The sequence below is a fragment of the Caenorhabditis remanei genome, chromosome X, assembly GCF_010183535.1.
Source record: "Caenorhabditis remanei strain PX506 chromosome X, whole genome shotgun sequence".
Classification (NCBI taxonomy): Eukaryota; Metazoa; Nematoda; class Chromadorea; order Rhabditida; family Rhabditidae; genus Caenorhabditis; species Caenorhabditis remanei.
The window spans coordinates 17,508,882-17,528,774 of record NC_071333.1 but is presented as its reverse complement, the minus strand read 5'-3'; the positions used below and the strand labels follow the sequence as shown (position 1 = coordinate 17,528,774).

General features: G+C 38.3%; 4 protein-coding genes across 4 annotated transcripts; all 4 read left to right on the top strand.

The window, feature by feature from the left end:
* Positions 1–12,921: 12,921 nt before the first annotated feature.
* On the top strand, positions 12,922–13,541 carry GCK72_025549 (uncharacterized protein; the record flags this gene model as incomplete). Its single annotated transcript, XM_053736386.1, has 2 exons — positions 12,922–12,983; positions 13,211–13,541. The coding sequence occupies 2 exons, from the start codon at positions 12,922–12,924 to the stop codon at positions 13,539–13,541; spliced, it is 393 nt and encodes a 130-aa protein (XP_053579952.1).
* Positions 13,542–13,638: 97 nt separating this feature from the next.
* Positions 13,639–16,474, top strand: GCK72_025548 (uncharacterized protein; the record flags this gene model as incomplete). Its single annotated transcript, XM_053736385.1, has 6 exons — positions 13,639–13,885; positions 14,411–14,779; positions 15,617–15,900; positions 15,950–16,054; positions 16,108–16,275; positions 16,325–16,474. The coding sequence occupies 6 exons, from the start codon at positions 13,639–13,641 to the stop codon at positions 16,472–16,474; spliced, it is 1,323 nt and encodes a 440-aa protein (XP_053579951.1).
* Positions 16,475–16,808: 334 nt separating this feature from the next.
* Positions 16,809–17,344, top strand: GCK72_025547 (uncharacterized protein; the record flags this gene model as incomplete). The annotated part of the gene is made up of 2 exons (XM_053736384.1): positions 16,809–16,921; positions 17,014–17,344. 2 exons carry the CDS (start codon positions 16,809–16,811, stop codon positions 17,342–17,344), a joined length of 444 nt encoding a protein of 147 aa, XP_053579950.1.
* A 97-nt stretch (positions 17,345–17,441) lies between these two features.
* GCK72_025546 (uncharacterized protein) lies at positions 17,442–19,330 on the top strand (the record flags this gene model as incomplete). Its single annotated transcript, XM_053736383.1, has 3 exons — positions 17,442–17,688; positions 18,197–18,565; positions 19,116–19,330. 3 exons carry the CDS (start codon positions 17,442–17,444, stop codon positions 19,328–19,330), a joined length of 831 nt encoding a protein of 276 aa, XP_053579949.1.
* Between the last annotated feature and the right edge of the window lie 563 nt (positions 19,331–19,893).

Genomic DNA, 19,893 nt, shown 5'->3' with positions numbered 1-19,893 from the left:
GTGTACTTTTGTCTGTTCTATTCTATCAGAGTGAGTATTTTTAGAAAACAAGAGAAAGAGTTGATTGAATGCACGTTCCAAGAGAAATGAGAGGAAGGAAGTGCAAGAGGTCTTGTAAAACGAAAAAAAAAACATTTCTGGTATATCAGAGTAAACTACTCTTCTTGGAACAGAGCGTAGACAATAATTAGGAAAAAACTTATAAAAAATATATAACTAGAATGAAGTAATCGTCACTAAAATAACTATCATAAATGATCATTGCAACATTGGCCAGGGACCAAGAAACTTTGTGAACTCAACATGACCATGAGATCACAAAAGAAACGCCGCTGGTTTTCTTGGTTTTCTTGGTTTTCTTCCCAACGACGTCTAGATGTTTGGAAGAAGTGCCACATCTTGGACCACTAAAGCTTCAAAGGTTATTCAGAGAACAGAGAAGACGGACCCACCAAGTTCCGGCCCACGAAGCGGTTTCCTGGTTTTGGGAGTGCCTCCAGAAAAGAAATAGAGAAAAGTGCTTTCGGAAGTGGGAAGTGCTTCGTTGTTAAAGCGGTTTTTTGTTCATGCATTCGAACGTTTTCTTATATTCACTATTCTTCCATTTGCTCCACTTTTTTATTTATTTCTGATTCACAACTGATTTCAGATGTGTGCAAGTCCAAGGGTGCAAGAGAAAAGAATAAAAGTTCAGTAAATTAATTTACTCTTTTTTTGGTACAAAAATTGTTACAAGTCGGTTTTCTGATTGCTCCCCAAGAAAGGGCTAGGTGTTTTCTGACCAACTAAGAATATGTGAACGAACACTGAAGAACAGGAAAAAAAGGATCAGATATACTAATACGTTTTGTTTTCAAAAACAATATTTCTCATAGTAACCTGACGCCAATATTAAATGAGTTTTGCACTAGGGTTCATGGTTTTTTTGGGTTTGGCAAGTATAGGATGGACTATTTCTAAAAAGAGACAAAAAAGGTGTCCACAGAAACGAAAGCAAAAATCTCCGTACGGTTTGTAGCAGCAGACAAAAGATATAAAAGATAGTGATCTCTCCCAGACAAGACTTATGATCTGCACTACAAAACTTTATGCCACTCTCAAAAATCGTTTCTTGTTTCTGACAATCACTACCTCGGTTTGTAACACATCATGAACGAATGGAAAGTGACTGGAATGAAAAATAATGAGAATGAAGTGAACAAAAGAATAAAAAGAGAGTAGACTGAATTATATGACGAATTGGTTCTTGGAACAAAATACAGATGAATGACATTTTCAGGGTATCTTTTAATTTAGGAAGGAATTTATAGCATAATTATGGATAATACTTGTCGATTATCCAAAAACAAAAAAACGCTTTCTAACGTTGAAAAAAATGAATTGACTTATGTCACTTGGCTGAGACACCCTCAATTATCCAATGTGAAGCTAAACTCAGGAAGTTGTACTGACGTAACTCATCCGGAAATATCTTCAAGCGATCTTCAATTCCTACTACATTAACCGCCTCCTTTATCCCATATATTCATCTTTGGCACTTACATTAGTTCGGATCTAGTTCATTCAAAAAATATAAATAACTGCGTCTTCCCCCGACCCCCATCTATCTGTTCAGCTATCGAAAGCGTGAAACCCCGTAAACATCTTGTGATGTATTTAATCTCAAACAATTTCTGATCAAGTCTACATCTACACATCTACACATTAGATTAGACAAAGGGATGGGGGACAAAACCGAGTTTCTCATCAATATTCCCACTGATCCCGTCGATCTGATCGGGTGGCCTAAATTCAGGAAGTTTCATAGACACTGATATTGCCTTTGTATATCAATGGATATCAACAAAAAGCCGGATTTTGAATGCCATTTGATCATTCAATGACGTCTTTGTTATAGACTCGGTTTCCAGAATCATCTGGAAACAAAACATTTCAAATTTACAAAAATTCACCTGTTCCAAGAAGGTTTTTGAGGTCTTGAAACAGGTCTACAACAACTGAAACATATGAAACATTCGAAACATATGAAAACACTGCATCAACAACCGATCAGTATCAAACGAGCAAAAATAAAAGTTTTGTGCAAGAAATTACGGGGAAAGAGCAAGAGCACCGATTGAAAAGTGCAAATAGAATGTGGAAATCAGAGGTGTTGGGTGGAATAAGATAAGAGAGTTTGGCAGGAAGTCTTCTTCTCCTTCTCATTCTTTCTTATTTTTGCAATTTCACGTGTAACCGACACATCGGCACTCTTTTCTAACTGGCTCGCTACTTATCAAATCAAACTTTCTGTGAAATATCCAAGATTCTGGATTTCGGATTCCGGCTACATTAAATCAAGTTTTTTCTTGGTTTTTTTTCTTGCCAGCTGTAAGAAAAGTGTCGGAGACCGAAATATTACAACCGCTAGAAACTACGATTTTTTAATAGTTTCTAGTACTAATCGGCGATTTTTTTTTGTTATCAAGCTATGTATCACAAAAACCGTAACAATGAAGCAAAAAAACACAGGGCGAAAAAGGATTTTTCAATTTTTATTTAGACACGTATTTTACAAAAATCAGCAGTACCATTCGATTTTCTCAGTTCAAAAACTGTTCCAGTATATAATATAATGTGTCTACAGTACGAAAAGATAGGAACACGGAACAATGCTTGAACGTGACCTAAAATCGGCAAATATCACACGTTTCTTATCACTCCCCCCAAATCTTTGTTGTCTATTTATCATATCAGGAAAGGAAAAAAAAATCAGCGTCTGTTAAAACTGACCGCAACGACAAAAAGGTATGTACTCAAATTTAGTTACAGAAATACCTGGAGCAGTCTGGAGCAGAATATGAATTTGATTATTTCCAATAAGAAAATTTTTGTTTTTTTTTCGATATTATTGCGAATGGTGATCGGTCCCTTCAACCCTAAGACCGGAGAAGAACAAGAGAAAATAAGGAGAAGAAGAAAACGTGGAAGAGACACGCAAACATCTGCTGGAAATAGAAAAAAAACGGGAAGAGGAAGAAGGAGTTGCGCATTGACCCCTTCCATGAACTGGTCCCATGGGACACTAAATAGACTATACGGAATGAAACCAAAAGCCCTGTTAAAAAAAACTGCTTGTTTCAAAGTTCGCAAATTTTGAATCCAAAGTGTGTGGGTGTAAGTCTTGACAAAAAAGTTATCAATCAAAAAGAGATCATATGTTTTTGATGAAATGAAATTTTCGACGCAGTATAAGAATCATTAAAACATGGAAAGTGAAAACAAAAAGTTCAGAACTAGATATTTTTGGTCCGGTTGGAAAACATGTTTTTTTTTCGTTTCTCTTGAAATGAAATTCTCAAAAAAGTTCTCGAGCTCAGAAATCTCGTTGAACATTACGACCGACTCATCCTCCTTGGTCAACACGAGGAAGCGGTTTTTGTGTGAGAAAATAAAGAAAAAGAGAGAGATAGGTAAAAAAAAAGATAACAGCTGTTGGAAACAATATCAAAATAGATTATATTCTAGATATTCTAAAATTTTGATTTTTTTTTAATATTTTAAAATATTCCATGAAATACTAACAAATAGTTGTATGATTTCAATGGGATACAAAGTCTTCCCCCCGTCGTCATTTAGAAAAGTGATAATGTTTATGCATGGAAAGATATAAATGAAACACTTGAAGAAAAAAGAAGAGAAAAAAAACAGCACAGATGAGTCAGAAAGTTGAAAAATAGAAAAAAAGGAGAACGGTGGCTAATTATACAGAAGAAAAAAACAGAACTGCCTAAAACAGAAGTAAGGGGATGCCATGAGTTTGACTAGACCCCTACTTGACGAATAATATGAAGAAAAATAGGGAAAAAGAGGGAAAAAGAAAAAAGAAGACGGAGAAGAAGCGGAAGGAACCACTTTTTGGTGAGTGGTCCCTAGAAAAAAGAAAAGGGGGGAAAGGGGTCAATACAAAAAGAAGTTTGTGCCTAGAAAAGGAAAAGATGAAGAAGAAAAAAAAAGGAAGGATAGAAGAAGAAGAAGAAGAAGAAGAAGACGAAAAATAATATTCAAGTGCTCAGAGAAGAGGAAGAGGGAAGAGGGTCCCTTCTGAACTTTTAGCATTGAGCAATGCTCGCTGATGACGTCGTTTCACTTGAATAAGTTGGCAGAAAAGGAGATGGATGGCGTCCCGGGGAAGACGCGGATAAGAAAGCGGAAAAAAAGTGGGCGTGACAAATGGGGACTGAAGACTGAAAAAAAAACGGAGAGGAAGCGAGAGAGATGGGCTTATCAGAAAGGCAAAGAGAGTCGGATGACTAAACTGAAGAGATCGAGAATCTAGTTCTTTTTTTTCTGTGTTACTTGCAAATATGGAGGCAATGGGGAACTAGTATAGGAGGGAGAGGGGGGAACGAGAATTAAAAATTTCGGTCAGTTGGGTGTGTTTTTCTTTGTTTTCGTTTTCCCGGGCTATGTGACATGGGTTCACCATGGTGGTGGGGAACGAGTAGGAATTGGAATGAATAATACAAAAACAAAATATAAAGGGTATTTAGGAAGAATGGACATGTCCATTCTGTTTACAATGAGAAGTGCAGGACCCCTGTCAGTATCCGTTTCAATTTTTTGAAGAAGAAATAATAGAAAAATTGAGAACGCACCAAAATTCAATTGGTGAATTCGAAAATTGTTCAAAACTGTTAGTTTGAGTGCAACCTAACTGTCATTCTGGTGTCAATTTCAGTGATATTAAATTTTTGTGTCATTCTGATTGCAGTTGCAACTCTTTTTTAACTTTAAGACAAGAATACTGGGCCAAACTCAAATCCAAACAAGCATATAAAATAAAAGGGCGTGGCTTGAGGAGAAACTCGGAGTACTGTAACTTTATGCGCTCTCAGCTCTCAACATGAAATTCCCATAAAAAGTGCATTAAAATAAGTACAGTAGGACTTAATCGAAGAACAATTATTTTCCTTTCCGGAAATTCAAAATCTAGAATTAAATTGGCAACGCCTCCTCACATCACTTGTGTGTCTGTTTTTTTTTCAACAAGGGTAGTCCACAAAGTAATCAGTCTCATGGGACAGGACAATTCATTCCCTGCAGTGATTAGAAAGAGAAATTTGATAACAAGTTACATGTGATTACACAGTGGTCGCTAAGTTTCTGAACAGTTGACTGTTAGTGGTGGACCCCGCGCCCCCCTTGTTGCTCGTCATGTTTTGATTCAAAGTGATGATGGCCGGTCTTCTCCTCTTCTTTCCTCGTTTTCTACTCTTCCTCTTCTTTTTTTTCTACTCAAAAAAAACAACACGATCATCACTAAATGCAGGTTTAGAACACCAGAAATCATTTTATTTTCGTTCCGCGTCACATTTATTTTTACGTTTCCCAGGGTAATGAGCGATTGAGGAAAAGGGAAAACAAAGTGAGTTGGAGTGAGGTAGAAAAAACTCTCAAAAAATGAGATTGGAACGGAACGAGGTTTTTTTCCATAAATATAGGTTGGCTCATAGCTGTTCCACCTTTCAGGGAGAGATACGTATTCCAAATAAAGAAAAAAAGCACAAACAATATTTTATTTTTCTCACCACTATTTCACGTGCAGGCCCCATTCATTCGTTCTGCGGGCGTTCAATGGGCGTGAAGTGTCTAGGAATAAAGCACCCGACAAGATGATATAGTGACGTGTGAAATTTTTCCTTTTAGATCTTGATGCAAGGCAAAAAAACCAAAACCAATGAATTTATAATGACAGTTGACCTAAGAAAAAGGAGTATGATTGATTTGTTGAGCTGGTTGGTTTTTTCAAAAAGGTCAAAAGACTACTGGTCTGTATTTTCGCTAGAATTAGGAATAATGGTAACTTATAATACGCTGAATAATGTTACATCAAAACTTCTAGTCTAAGATTCTTTTCAACATATTACAAATCAGAACGAAACACATCAGTTCTAAGATCAAATTGTTTCACTAGACCGGTTTAATGAGAACATCTGTGACAAGGTTGATAGACATTAGCATTTGTCACTGTTTTATGATTTCTGATAGCTATATTTGATCATAGGTAGTATAGTTGTACGTAATGAGATTGTTCGATTTCAGGAATCCAGAATCCGGAACCTGAATGAAAATGTTTTTTTCCGAAATCCGAAATCCGGAATCCCAAACCGAAATCAAATGTTTCCCATTCTGGACAACAATGATAGGTATAATCTTTTGGATACAGTAACTCACGTATCTTACTTACATGGAAGACTGTTGGGATATAGCGGAATCCTTGAGGGCAGACTAATATGTACGTTTTCATCGAAAAATACTTGAGGAGCGCATGACTTGACATCCGTCGCTCTGTGTCCTTGGTAATACGTACCACACACACTCGCAGAGGGTCCCACCTCCCTGTCCGGTCACAAGAGAGCTGTCATGGTGATGGCTCGGTTCTTTCGTGAAATCTCATAAAACTCGGTTGTGAACATAACAGGATTTGTCGTTTTTTCTTCTTCTTCTTTTTGCTTTGTTCCTTTTTACTAGCCGTTTTTTTCGGTGTTCGTCATTTTCTGCGGAGCTCCGCCCATAGTAGTATGTTTCTCGTAATGCATACATGAAGTGAACTCATGATCTTCAGGAATTGTTGAAAAAATTTTTCTTCGAGACAAAGAAATCTCAAAGAAGTCACAAAAACCATAACAACTCACTGGAAAATGACGGAAACGTGGGCGAATGATGAACATCATTAGAGAAAACATTATGCGTCTTCAAAACCTTCGTTTTCAAAAAATAGAATAAGACGGAGAATGACTAAAGGAGAAAGGGAACTGATTCTATCATTGAAGAGGTGTGAATAGAAAAAATCTGAAAAAAATCTAATCCAAGTTGATCAACTCTGGAAATGGTGTCTGGTCGTTTTCAAAGAGTAGAAAAAAAGAGATTATGAATAGAATATCAGATTTTAGACTTTCAGATAAAAAAAGTTGAAATCTTGAAATACAACGTTTTGAATCTTGAAGTACTACAAAAGAAGATTAAAACTCATTTTTCTCAAATCATTTCAGAAAACCAAAAAAAAACCATAGCCACCGTCATTTCTCAGAACAGAATTGTAAATGAACCGGTGTAATTACGCCACCCGCTCAAAACACACGAAAAAATTCCAACTTCCAGAGAAACGCTCCTTCCAGGAATGAGTTGTTTTCGTCTGTGTGCGGAAGTTTGCACTCATAACAAAACGCTGTTCAAGTGGTTCAGACGAATGCAGACGCGATTCTGCAATATACATGTACAGTTCTGGTAACTGTGGTGGTGGTTACTTGGAAAGTCAGAATGCATTGCCATTTTTAGATAAGGACCTTTTTTCTGACAAGCGCTTGTTGGAATGCACCAACAAAATTCGATTCAGGAGCCGATGGAAATTCCGGTACTCCAATTTTGACTAAATTAACTTGAGCATTTTCTGTTCTCTCTTGATCAGATTTCTAGTACTTCACTGAAGTGCAGATCTGATTCTGAAAAATGCGTAGATCCGGTTTGTGGTCGCTAGACAAAAAGAGTTCATCGGAAGTTTCAGGCTTGAAAGGAAACGAAACGTCAATTTCAGGTTTGGTGACATCAGATACAATTACGCTTGGTTTTTGAAATTCAGAAATTCAGAATATTACAATTTTTATTCATTTTTTTGTTCTCTTATTCTCGTTTCAGTGAGTGACTAACAACTTTTGTAGCTCTTGTTTTTTTGACAGCAATTTAAAAGGAAAGGATGTGAAGGAAATTCATTTGCTTTTCTATTCCTTCTACTTGACCACAAATCGGAAAACAACTTTTTTCCGATATGCTAATGCAATATTTGTATGATCTGTGTGAGCGAGGGAAGATGCATTTTCACCTTTAAGATTGTTCGTCATGTTCTTTGATGATTCAACTATTAAGACTACACGGTTATAATTGTAACGGATATCTGATTGGATTTATAGTCAAAGAGCAATATTTCACTATTTGAAGACACTCAGAAAATATTAACAAAAAATGGTAGTGTGGGGATCAAAAAAGATGTCAATGAAAAAATAACTAACCAAAAAAAATTGAAACCAAAAAAAACCAAGATAAAGGAAAAAAGAGAAAGAAGAAGGGAAGTGGACAGTGGTCGACGACCAGTGTTCTCCATACATGATCAATTTTATTTACTAAATAAGAAATGAAAGAAAAAAAACTTCCCATAGATTAAGAAGAAGTATTTGAATAGATATAGTTAGTCGGGAAAAAACTAGAGTCTTACTTGAGTGAGACCTAGTGTGACCGCTCCAAATCTGCTCAGACTCGAATTTTTTTCACTGAAGGGACCAGAAGACAAAAATGGGACATGTTACAATTTGTCTCGAGGAAGAGGAAAAACATACAATTATATGCAGTGACACTACCTCGCGACAAGATTACAGATCGCGCACAAAATAAGATAACGACAGAAAATGGAATATATTTTTCACATTCTTAGTACTTTAAGAGATGAAAAATGGAGGGAGCTGGAAATATGTGAAATCGTCAACAAGACTGGAAAAAACGGAACACTTTGGATGGCATGGAGTATTCTGAGCACGAGGAGGAAGAAAAACAAGAATGACCGAAAAAGGAGAGAAAAGTGACGAGAGAAGCAAAAATGCGGAAACTAGAGGAACTATAGAATTCGGAATGTTTTTTTCTTTCCTGGAACAAAAAGAATTGGCTATTTAGTAGTAGTACAGTAGTCTGCAAAACTTTGAGAACACTACTCTGCAAATATGATCGGATAGAATACTAAAACCAAGAGAATGCATAAATTTCAGCTGAGAACACGTGAGTAATAAATTTTTTTGCAAGCCAAAAAATCTTTTTTGAAAGAAAGTGATGTGATCTCAAAGGCAAGCCGTACACCCATAAAACTACAGTAAATAAATCTTTTTTTCAAAAAATGTGACTTCGGCTCCTTTTTTGTATCCAGACATGAAATTTATAACAAAGTTTTTTTTTCAAGTATGTATCCATGGCAGGACTACGGTAGTTTTATGTTTCTTTCGAAATTTTTTAGAGGATTCGTAAAAATGACGTGCGGTGGTTACTTGTGAATAGAATTTTTTGAATTTCAGGGGGTTCGTAGATTTAAGGGAGCGCGATTTGGCTTTTTCTCTTTTTTTTTCAAAAGATTTGATCTAAAGTATCTAGACATAAGTTAGAACACGCAGAAGACAAAAAACCAAACGCGTTATAACAATGAGTTGATCATTGAACGTCTACATACAACCGTACTTTCAAATAGACCGCAAGACAAGACGCTGTTCGTTTTGACGTCAAAAACATTAAAGTGTTCTTGATGTTTTGCTGTTGAAACGAGAATTTGGAACGAAATGAAGTCAGACTGTGAATTGATCTACTTTTGGTTGTAAAATTGGACAAACGAACATCAGAAAACAAGGGTGTGATGAAATACAAAGTAATTTCGATAGTTTTGTGTGACCTGCAGAGTTAACATAACAGAGGTGCAAAAATCTCAACACTTTTGAAAAAATCTGAAAGCTCTTGAATTTCCTAAAAATTCTCATAGTGCAGTTCAGTTTCCCAGAGACCAATATTGCGACCATGTGAGGAAACTAATGTCGAAAACGTGGGATATATGAATAAGAATGAAAACCAATCTAAGGGAACCACGGGATTGTCTGCGCACACAGGCTTGTGTTGAAATGGAAAAAAAATTCTCACAACTCGGAAGGGTTTAGTGTGGATTAGTTTTGGCGCAGCTTCCAGAGCTTCCAGAAATCTTTGATGAGCTAAGCCGCTGAGAACAATACGCTTTATTCCTTCCTTTTAACAATTTTGTTCTTTTTCTGAGAGTCACATCATGCAAAGGAGTGGTTCATTGTCCCAAACTTTAAACTTTCTGGAAAAGTTTCTCTCGCAATTTGTCCGCTTGATCTACCAAAGTTGTCTTTTTCTTCTCTTCCGGAAACATTTTTTCCAAAGGATAAAGGAAAGCTCAAGGAGTGTCGATAATCTTTGAAACTTGTTTCAAACCCTCCTTCCACGTTTTAAACGCTTATGCCTCCTCGTTATGAATGCATGATCAACGATCAAATGTGCTCACTGGTTCTTCTTATTCCGTGTCAAGGTCTGCCAAGATGTTGGAAGGAGAAAATAATGAAGACGGCGGCCAGCAGTCAGCATACTGCAAGAAAAAGTTAGTTGCATTGCGCCGGTGCGAAATGCTCAGGATATGGCTTTTGGTGGGCAGGTGCACCGACTCCTTCTTCTTCTCCTTCAGAATTTCTCTCCTTCCGAATCAGATGGTTTGTTAGTTGGTAGTCGTCGTCGTCTTCTTCGTCTTCAACTCTTTTTGATGACCAAAGTCCATCGAGCAATGTGGTCGTAAGCCGGGGGCAAAAATGGGGAAGAAGAAGAAAAAAGGAAGAAGGGAAGGGATGTAACTCAATTTATTCCTCTGAACAGAAGGAAGAGACTCTCTACTAGTTGTGACAACGGCCCGAAAAAAAGGCGACGGATGAATGAACTTCAAGCACCATGTGAGGAATGAGGAGGAGGAGAAGAAACAAGATCGAATGAAGCGAAGATCAACCGAAACTGACAAGGATGGATGAGAATGAAAAGGGGACCATCCAAAATTTTGTTTTGGAATTTTTTGTATTTCAGAGCAGTGGAAAGTTTTGATTTTTGACTTTAGCTTAATCAAAAATGTTTGAAACTGATAGCGTATCAACATGTACCCACAGATGTTTCTGAAAATTATGAACGAGTGTTTTATGTTTTAATGAGATTTACCTTATAAACAAAAAACCTACAAAATGGCACTTGCCCAATTTCACGACACCTGAAAAAACTCTTAGGTAATAAACAATATACGAAACAATCAAGAATTTGTGATAAACACCAAATTACAGTAACCATGAATCAGGAAAATGCGTTTTAATTTTTTAAAAACAGAATGACTACTTATGTTAGATGTATATGTGAAAACTAAATAAATAATATTTCAAACTAAGCAAGACATAAACCGTCAGACCTTAAAGAAAGATCTTAAAAGATCTAAAATGTGCAATATTAAAAATACCACAGTATAAACCTTCTCCTAGAAAATGCTGTTTGCAAAAATTAAATTGCAGTTTTCTAGTCTACATATAACAGAGTATTCTCCGGGCCTGATCTTTTAAAATGCCAAAAATCGAATTATCTCAACCGATATCCACCAACTACACAATTTTCCTGGATTTGTTAAAATTTGATTACTAGAAAAGCCATGACCTTTTTTCCCGGAAGAGAAAAAGTGGGAAAAAATTTCCAGAACAGAAAATGGAATCCAGGGAAGGAAAAACACAAATCTAATTGCGTTGCCGAGGATTATCTGTCTATACATTTTATGGGCCGGATCACATGCAACCTACGTTCTAGACAAAGACAAGGTATAAGAAAACACACACGAGCACAAAATTTCTGACTTTGATGAACTCGAGCAGAAACAAAACAGAAAGAGCAATGACCTAGAACACCGGCACTTTTCTTTTTCAGACAGACCGGTTTCTGGTTTTCTGAAGGAAATGAGTTACAGTCGTGGGAATCCCTCGTTTTATGTTCTAAGGTATGTAGATGTGAAATACGGACACAACAAAAACGAGGTAAAACATAGAAGAGTAGGGTTATAAAGAGGGACGCGACACAACCGTAAATCGTTTTATGATTCAACGCTTCCTTCAGTTTTACTCGAGACAGAGTTACGAGTTAAAGCATTAGTTATTGTACAAGAATGCGTCCCTACTTCCGCTAAAATCAGTTTTCGCACATCAGCAACACAATTTTGCTGAACAAAAATAATTTACATCATTTGCATTTTTTTCCTGAATGTGCTTAAAAAGTTATATCGTTAAAATTTTTAGAAAGGTTTGAAAATTTCAGATTTTTACATGGACACTTTTCGACTTTTGCGATGACTTAACAGGCGTTGTCTGTAAGATGAGGATTCCTTTTACAGTTGCAAAAAGTTGTTTCAATAATAACTTTTTTCACAGCATATGTACTCGAATGGTAGTGATTTACAAAAAATATGTATATCTTGGAATAATTTATTTCAGGTGTATTATCAATATTCTGATCATTTTCAGAGCAAATTTTTTCTTTGAATTTTTCGTGAAAAAATGTTTCGTAAGGGAGGACCCTTCTGTGATTTTAGAAAAAATCAAAATATCTCAAAATGGTTCCCCTGAGTTTTGATGATTTTGATTGGATCTAATAGAACACTTTGCGGGAAATATGAATACGATTTAAAATTTTATGGCTTCTAGAGGGTTTTTTTGAGAAATGTTGAAAAAACATGAAAGTGGAATTTACTTGAACGGTTTCGGTCCAAAACCAACTTAAAAGTAATGGACGCTTATAATGACTGTCTTATATATTTTTATCCGCTTGTTTAATCAAATTCCAGAGTAATAATTTATTCATTGAAACTGAATGCTCATTCGACTACGAAAAATGAAACTTAACATGGTTATAGATTGGGTTTCAGATACTTTCGAATTGACGAAAAAGTGAATGAGTTTATTTAGTGCAATCTTACGTTACACATATTTTTTTAATTATGTGGCCTGACAGTTTTAATCTGCAGGAATTACACGACACATTGTCCTACCCCCCGCCGCATTGCTCAGTCCGCAATATCGCGTACAATCCGACGTCTCCGCGGACTTGCTCGTTGCAAATTCCTCAGTAACCACCTTTTTCCGTTTTTTGAACGCAAATATCACTAATGTTTTGAGAAAACTGTTCAGAGTAGCATTTTATAACATCTTCACGCTTGTTTATCGTACCACACTTTATGTTCATTAGAATAATGTGTTATTTTTGCAGAGAGCGGGTCTGTTCTCAGCATACTAAGCTCCAAAACATTTCTGAATTCCCACTATTCGTTCCACAATGTCGTCAACTTTTGCACCAAAACCTGCAGAGAGGACAGATCAACATGCTGCATCGATTTGGTAAATAGTTTTTCATGATTAGTTGAAAAAAAAACATCCGAATATATCTTATTGTTGCGACAAAAAAGTTCCGACGTTTTTTACCGACGCGTGTTTGCGGACTTAGTGCTAAATTATTAAATTTGGCATTGAGTCCGCAAACACGCGTCGGTAAAAAATGTCGAAACTTTTTTATTTCGATAATACTTCTCAGACAACAATTCAAAATCATTGATTTTTTTTTTCAGGGCAGAATTCACCACACTGGCCGCCGAAACCAAAGCCGTCAACCTTGGACAAGGGTTCCCGGATAGCCCGGCCCCGAAATTCGTCACAGATCTCCTCGAAAATCTGTCAAAACAGCCGGAACTCACTGCAGCCCACCAATACACACGTGGATATGGTCATCCAATGCTCGTTGATATTCTTGCCAAGATGTACTCACACTTCTACAATGTACAGGTCGACCCGATGAATGAAGTTCTTGTTACGGTCGGAGCCTATCTGTCGCTCTACTATGCGTTTTTGGGATGGGTCAACAAAGGAGATGAAGTTCTTAGGAAGTATTTATTCTCGTGATCATTAATAAATTTGTGCCGTTGCAGTCATCGAACCCGCCTACGATTGCTACTACCCACAAGTGAAGTTCGCTGGTGGAGTGCCTGTGCCAGTCGTAATGAATCTCGCGGATGGAGCAACTAGTGCTTCGCAATTCACAATTGACTTTGAGGATATGGAGAAGAAAATCAATGAGAAGACAAAGATGCTAGTTATCAACAATCCACACAACCCAACTGGCAAATTGTTTACTCGTCAGGAGCTGGAGAAGCTTGCGGAGATCGCAAAGACGCACAATTTGATTGTCATCGCCGATGAGGTTTACGAGTTCCACGTGTGGGATAAGAACGATATGGTTCGGTTTGGTGAGTGTCACATAAAATAGATTCTCTTAAAAAAACATCATGCCCACAAGGGAAGTATTTGGAGAAGTTTCAAACGATCTACAAATTTGGTCATAGGTATTTTCAACTACGGGAAGACCATTTAGCCATCAAAATCCGCTGAATGTCTCTTATGAGCTTTTTTGCTTGGCTTGTCACATGGTCAAGCTTTTCTCATGGAATTCCAAATCGGCAGCATATACGACAGCACGCGGTTCCATTTGGGTTCCCCCAGCGGTTTACCTGTACTCGTACGCAGGAAAAATGAAAATATCTTTGCGTATACTACTTTCCGATTCGGAACTCTATGCGAAAAGCTTAACCATATGAAAAGTTCCGGTTTTGATGCAATAAATGAACTCCTCGTAGTCGAAAGTGCCTATAACCTAATTTATAGATCGTTTGAAAGCCACGTCTTCCAAGACTTTTCGGTGAAAATGTAGTACTGAAAATTTTGCAAAATTCTGACTTCAAAGATAACATTTTCCATTATTTGACACATTCCAGCTAGCCTCCCTGGAATGTACGAGCACACTATCTCCATTGGCAGCGCCGGCAAGGCCTTCTCCGTGACTGGATGGAAACTCGGATGGGCTGTCGGACCGAAACAACTTCTCGAGCCACTCAAAGCTATCCATCAAAACTGTGTCTTCACTTGCTCGTCACCCACTCAAATGGCTATCGCTGAAGCCTTCCGTCTCGATTGGCCCAAGTTCTTGAATGACCCAAAGAATTCATACCTGGCGACTGGATTGTCGGGAGAGCTTCGTGGCAAGCGAGACAAACTGGCAAAGATGTTGGAAGCGGGAAACTTCCGTCCGATTATTCCGGACGCCGGGTACTTTATGCTGGCGGATTACTCCCATTTCAAAGAAGGTGAGCTTCTGATTTTTATGAAAAACAGTTGACGAATTTGCTAGAAAATGATGCGTCTAGGCTTGAACGTGATTTTGCTCCGCCGACGTCACCCACATTTACATATTTTCGAAAACAATTTGATTCACAATGCCTGAATAACACGAATAGTATAAGCTGATTCAAGATATCGTTGCCCTGATACACAACTATTGTTGCAACAAAAAAGTTCCGAAATTTTTTTCTTACGTGTTTGCGGACTTAGTGAAAAATTATTAAATGGGGACCGCGGTATTCCAAAAATCGAGATTTTATTATACGAATTGATCCAGAATTCGGTAGAAAAGATAAAAGTCTCTTGGAGCCAGGTCCGAAAATTTGTCTGAAACGAGTTATGAGGCCTCAAAGTGTCAAAAAGGGCCTCTCGCCGTGAAGATTTGCCTTATTTTTCAAAATTTTTTCATGTTCACGGCGAGAGAATTTTACTTTGAAATATAAGGCAAATCTTCACGGCGAGAGGCCCTTTTTGATACTTTGAAGCATCAAAAATCGTTTCAGACGAATTTTCGGACCTGGCTCCAAGAGACTTTTCTCTTTTCTACAAAATTCTGAGTCGATTCGTATCAAAAAAATCTCGATTTTTGAAATACCGCAGTCCCCCTTTAAGTTATTAAATTATTAATTTTTGCACTTTTGGCAGTCCGCAAACACGCGTGAGAAAAAAATGTCGAAACTATTTATTTCGATAATAGCATGCTCCGCAAATCCGCCCGAACAAGCTCCTGGTTCCAAATTTGATACCAATCAATTTATCAACACCTCAATGAAAACCTCTATTCCATAATCACTACTTTCCAGGTCTCAAACTTGCTTCCGAAGCTGATCCCGATGACTTTGTCTTCTCGCGTTGGCTCTGTCGTGAGAAGAAGCTCGCCGTCATCCCACCATCCGCTTTCTACTCCTCTCGTGCCGAGAAAGACAAAAACAGTCACATGGTCCGTCTCTGCTACTTCAAAAAAAACGAAACACTCGACGCAGCAGAGGTCATTCTGAACCAGCTCAGTCACCACATTTACATGATCCATATTAGAAATTGTGTGCAGACCAACTCGAACTCAAAAGTGACTGATGAACATAATGACGTATACACTGCCTTACTTATTTTTATCCAGCTATGTAATTAAATTACAGAGTGACATGTCATCTGGAGCAGACAGCTCGTATGGTGTGTTATCGCTTCCATTTGACGACTTTGATATCATGTTGACCGATCTAAATGAAGCTGAACTAGATAAGGTTTTTTGAGGCTTTTCACTTTTAATTTACAAATATCCAAAAAATTCGTTCAGATTGGAACAGCAGAAGGTGTAAAACATTTGAGTGACGCTATATTCTCCAATCCTGCCTACCCCGTTCAGGGAATTATCCATGGTGTGCATTCGCGCATGATGATTCCTCTGATATTTCAACATTATAACAACATTGGCAACCCATCATATATACCGTTTTGCATCCAGGTTTGTTCGATGTAGTGCTTATTCGAAAATAATACTGTATTAAATTCAGGAGCAGTCAACTCGCGTGGAAGTACTGATTAGCAGAGTTGGCTCTCATTACGAGCATGTTAATCTTCTCGGCATGAATGCTCTTCGGAAATTGAAGCTAAACATGGATATCAACTGGGATCAAGACACTTTCGAATTGACGAAAAAGTGAATGAGTTTATTTAGTGCAATCTTACGTTACACATATTTCTTTAATTATGTGGCCTGACAGTTTTAATCTGCAGAAATTACAGGACACATTGTCCTACCCCCGCCGCATTACTCAGTCCGCAATATCGCGTACAATCCGACGTCTCTGCGGACTAGCTCGTTGCAAATTCCTCAGTAACCACCTTTTTCCGTTTTTTGAACGTAAATATCACTAATGTTCGGAGAAAACTGTTCAGAATAGCATTTTATAACATCTTCACGCTTGTTTATCATACCACACTTTATGTTCACTAGAATAATGTGTTGTTTCTGCAGAAAACGGGCCTATTCTCAGCATGCTAAGCTCGAAAACATTCCTAAATCTAATTCGCGCTGGTCGTTTCAGACTGTCTTCGACATTCGCGCCAAAGCCTGCAGAGAGGACAACTCAACATGCTGCATCGATTTGGTAAGTAGTTTTTCATGATTAGTTGAAAGAAAACATCCGAATATATCTTACTTCTCAGAGAACAATTCAAAATGATTGATTTTCCTTTTCAGGGTAGAATTCACCACATTGGCCGCCGAAACTAAAGCCGTCAACCTTGGACAAGGGTTCCCGGATAGCCCGGCCCCAAAATTCGTCACAGATCTCCTCGAAAATCTGTCAAAACAGCCGGAATTCACTGCAGCCCACCAATACACACGTGGATATGGTCATCCAATGCTCGTTGATATTCTTGCCAAGATGTACTCACACTTCTACAATGTACAGGTCGACCCGATGAATGAAGTTCTTGTTACGGTCGGAGCCTATCTGTCGCTCTACTATGCGTTTTTGGGATGGGTCAACAAAGGAGATGAAGTTCTTAGGAAGTATTTATTCTCGTGATCATTAATAAATTTGTGCCGTTGCAGTCATCGAACCCGCCTACGATTGCTACTACCCACAAGTGAAGTTCGCTGGTGGAGTGCCTGTGCCAGTCGTAATGAATCTCGCGGATGGAGCAACTAGTGCTTCGCAATTCACCATTGACTTTGAGGATATGGAGAAGAAAATCAATGAGAAGACAAAGATGCTAGTTATCAACAATCCACACAACCCAACTGGCAAATTGTTTACTCGTCAGGAGCTGGAGAAGCTTGCGGAGATCGCAAAGAAGCACAATTTGATTGTCATCGCCGATGAGGTTTACGAGTTCCACGTGTGGGATAAGAACGATATGGTTCGGTTTGGTGAGTGTCACATAAAATATATAAATTATCTTAAAAAAACGTCATGTAAGGGTACAACTTTAGCATACTGGCAAACCGGGACAAAACGGACCAACAAGGGCTGACGCGTTACTAGCTTCAAACGCAACTTTATCATCTGAGAAACATCAAATTGTAATTCTAGGCGAGTTCTATATCTGTGACCGACTGCGGGCTGGTTGACTACTCGTTAATGTGCCGCGGGACGGGCAAAAGTGGCAAAAACCATTCTAGCCTGGTCCGCGGTACATTAACGACTGGCCATCCGATTCGTAGTACAACACCGACATAGATCTCGCCGAGATCTACATTTTGGTATATTTTTCGGTTCATAATATCGCGTTTTAAGCGAGTAACGCGCCGGCCCGTGTCGGCTCGTTTCGACCCGGTCTGCAGTTCAGTACTGAAATTCATCCAAAATCCTGAATATGGCACTAAAGACTAGTGGTTGACAACATTTTATAAAAATCCATAATTTGATATCTTTCAGCTAGCCTCCCTGGAATGTACGAGCGCACTATTTCCATTGGCAGCGCCGGCAAGGCCTTCTCCGTGACTGGATGGAAACTCGGATGGGCTGTCGGACCGAAACAACTTCTCGAGCCACTCAAAGCTATCCATCAGAACTGTGTCTTCACTTGCTCGTCACCAACTCAAATGGCTATCGCCGAAGCGTTCCGTCTCGATTGGCCCAAGTTCTTGAATGACCCAAAGAATTCATACCTGGCGACTGGGTTGTCGGGAGAGCTTCGTGGCAAGCGAGACAAACTGGCAAAGATGTTGGAAGAGGGAAACTTCCGCCCGATTATTCCGGACGCAGGGTACTTTATGCTGGCGGATTACTCCCATCTCAAAGAAGGTGAGATTTTGAGTTTGATGAAAAATGACGTTCGCATTATCAAAATGAAATAAATAGCATGCGTTGATTCAAGATTTCAGTTTGTTCCATTCTGGCAATCCGGGCCGTCGCGTATCTCCCTTAAAACTGAGTTTTCTAAACTGAGAAATATACCAAAATGTACATCTAGGCGAGTTCTATGTCCGTGACCTACTATGGGTCGGTTGGCGGATTGTTAATAAGCTGTGAAAAAATGCCAAAAAAGCGAATATTGCCAAAAACGCCATTCTAGCCCGGCCCACATCACATTAACGATCTGTCATTTGGCTCCTGATAAGTAACAGACATAGAACTCGCTAAGATCTAAATTTTGGTATATTTTTCAGTTTATAAGACCCAGTTTGAAGGGAGTTACGCGCCGGCAGATATGGTTTGTTCAGCAACCCAAAGTAGCATGCTATCTGTACTTGCATGTCCGAACAAGCGGATGGTTCCAAATTTAGGACCGATCAATATATCAACACCTAGCCAGCGCAATAGAAACTTTTATTCCATAATCCCTACTTTCCAGGTCTCAAACTTGCTTCCGAAGCTGATCCCGATGACTTTGTCTTCTCGCGTTGGCTCTGTCGTGAGAAGAAGCTCGCAGTCATCCCACCATCCGCTTTCTACTCTTCTCGTGCCGAGAAAGACAAAAACAGTCACATGGTCCGCCTGTGCTACTTCAAGAAAAACGAAACACTCGACGCAGCAGAGGTCATTCTGAAGAAACTCGGAAAAGAATAAAGTGTAAACCATGACATATTTTATGTAGGGTGCTTCTTTTCTGGTTTATCTCTGTTTTTTAATTCATTCAGTGCAATTTGGACATTGTCAGTATTACCAATTATTTGTCTTATGTGTTATTGTTGTCAGGTACTAGGAATTTATTTATCGATCGCATTTATTTATATATTGTGAATTCACTCGGAAATTCACTTGGAAATAGATGACGTGTTTTTTCATGTTTCTTGTTTTTCTAAACATAATATTTGAAAAATCGAAACTTTGTCACGACCCACAAAACTTCTACACAATTGGTTTCTCCACAACAACAGCGCTTGCCATTCAAAACTTCTACTAGTCAATAACGTGTTATGCCAGCTGATTCGGCACACAATCACACTTCCCTCCCTTTCTTATCTTTCTGATAGTTAACCATCATCATCCAGGTGTATAAAATATGTGTCGAATGGCATTCTATCCTTAGGCCAAACGCATTCGATGTTTGTCGTCATTATGCGTATATAATTATTAAATTGCAAATTTCAAGCGCTTTCAGAATTTATAAAACATTGAAATGATGAAAA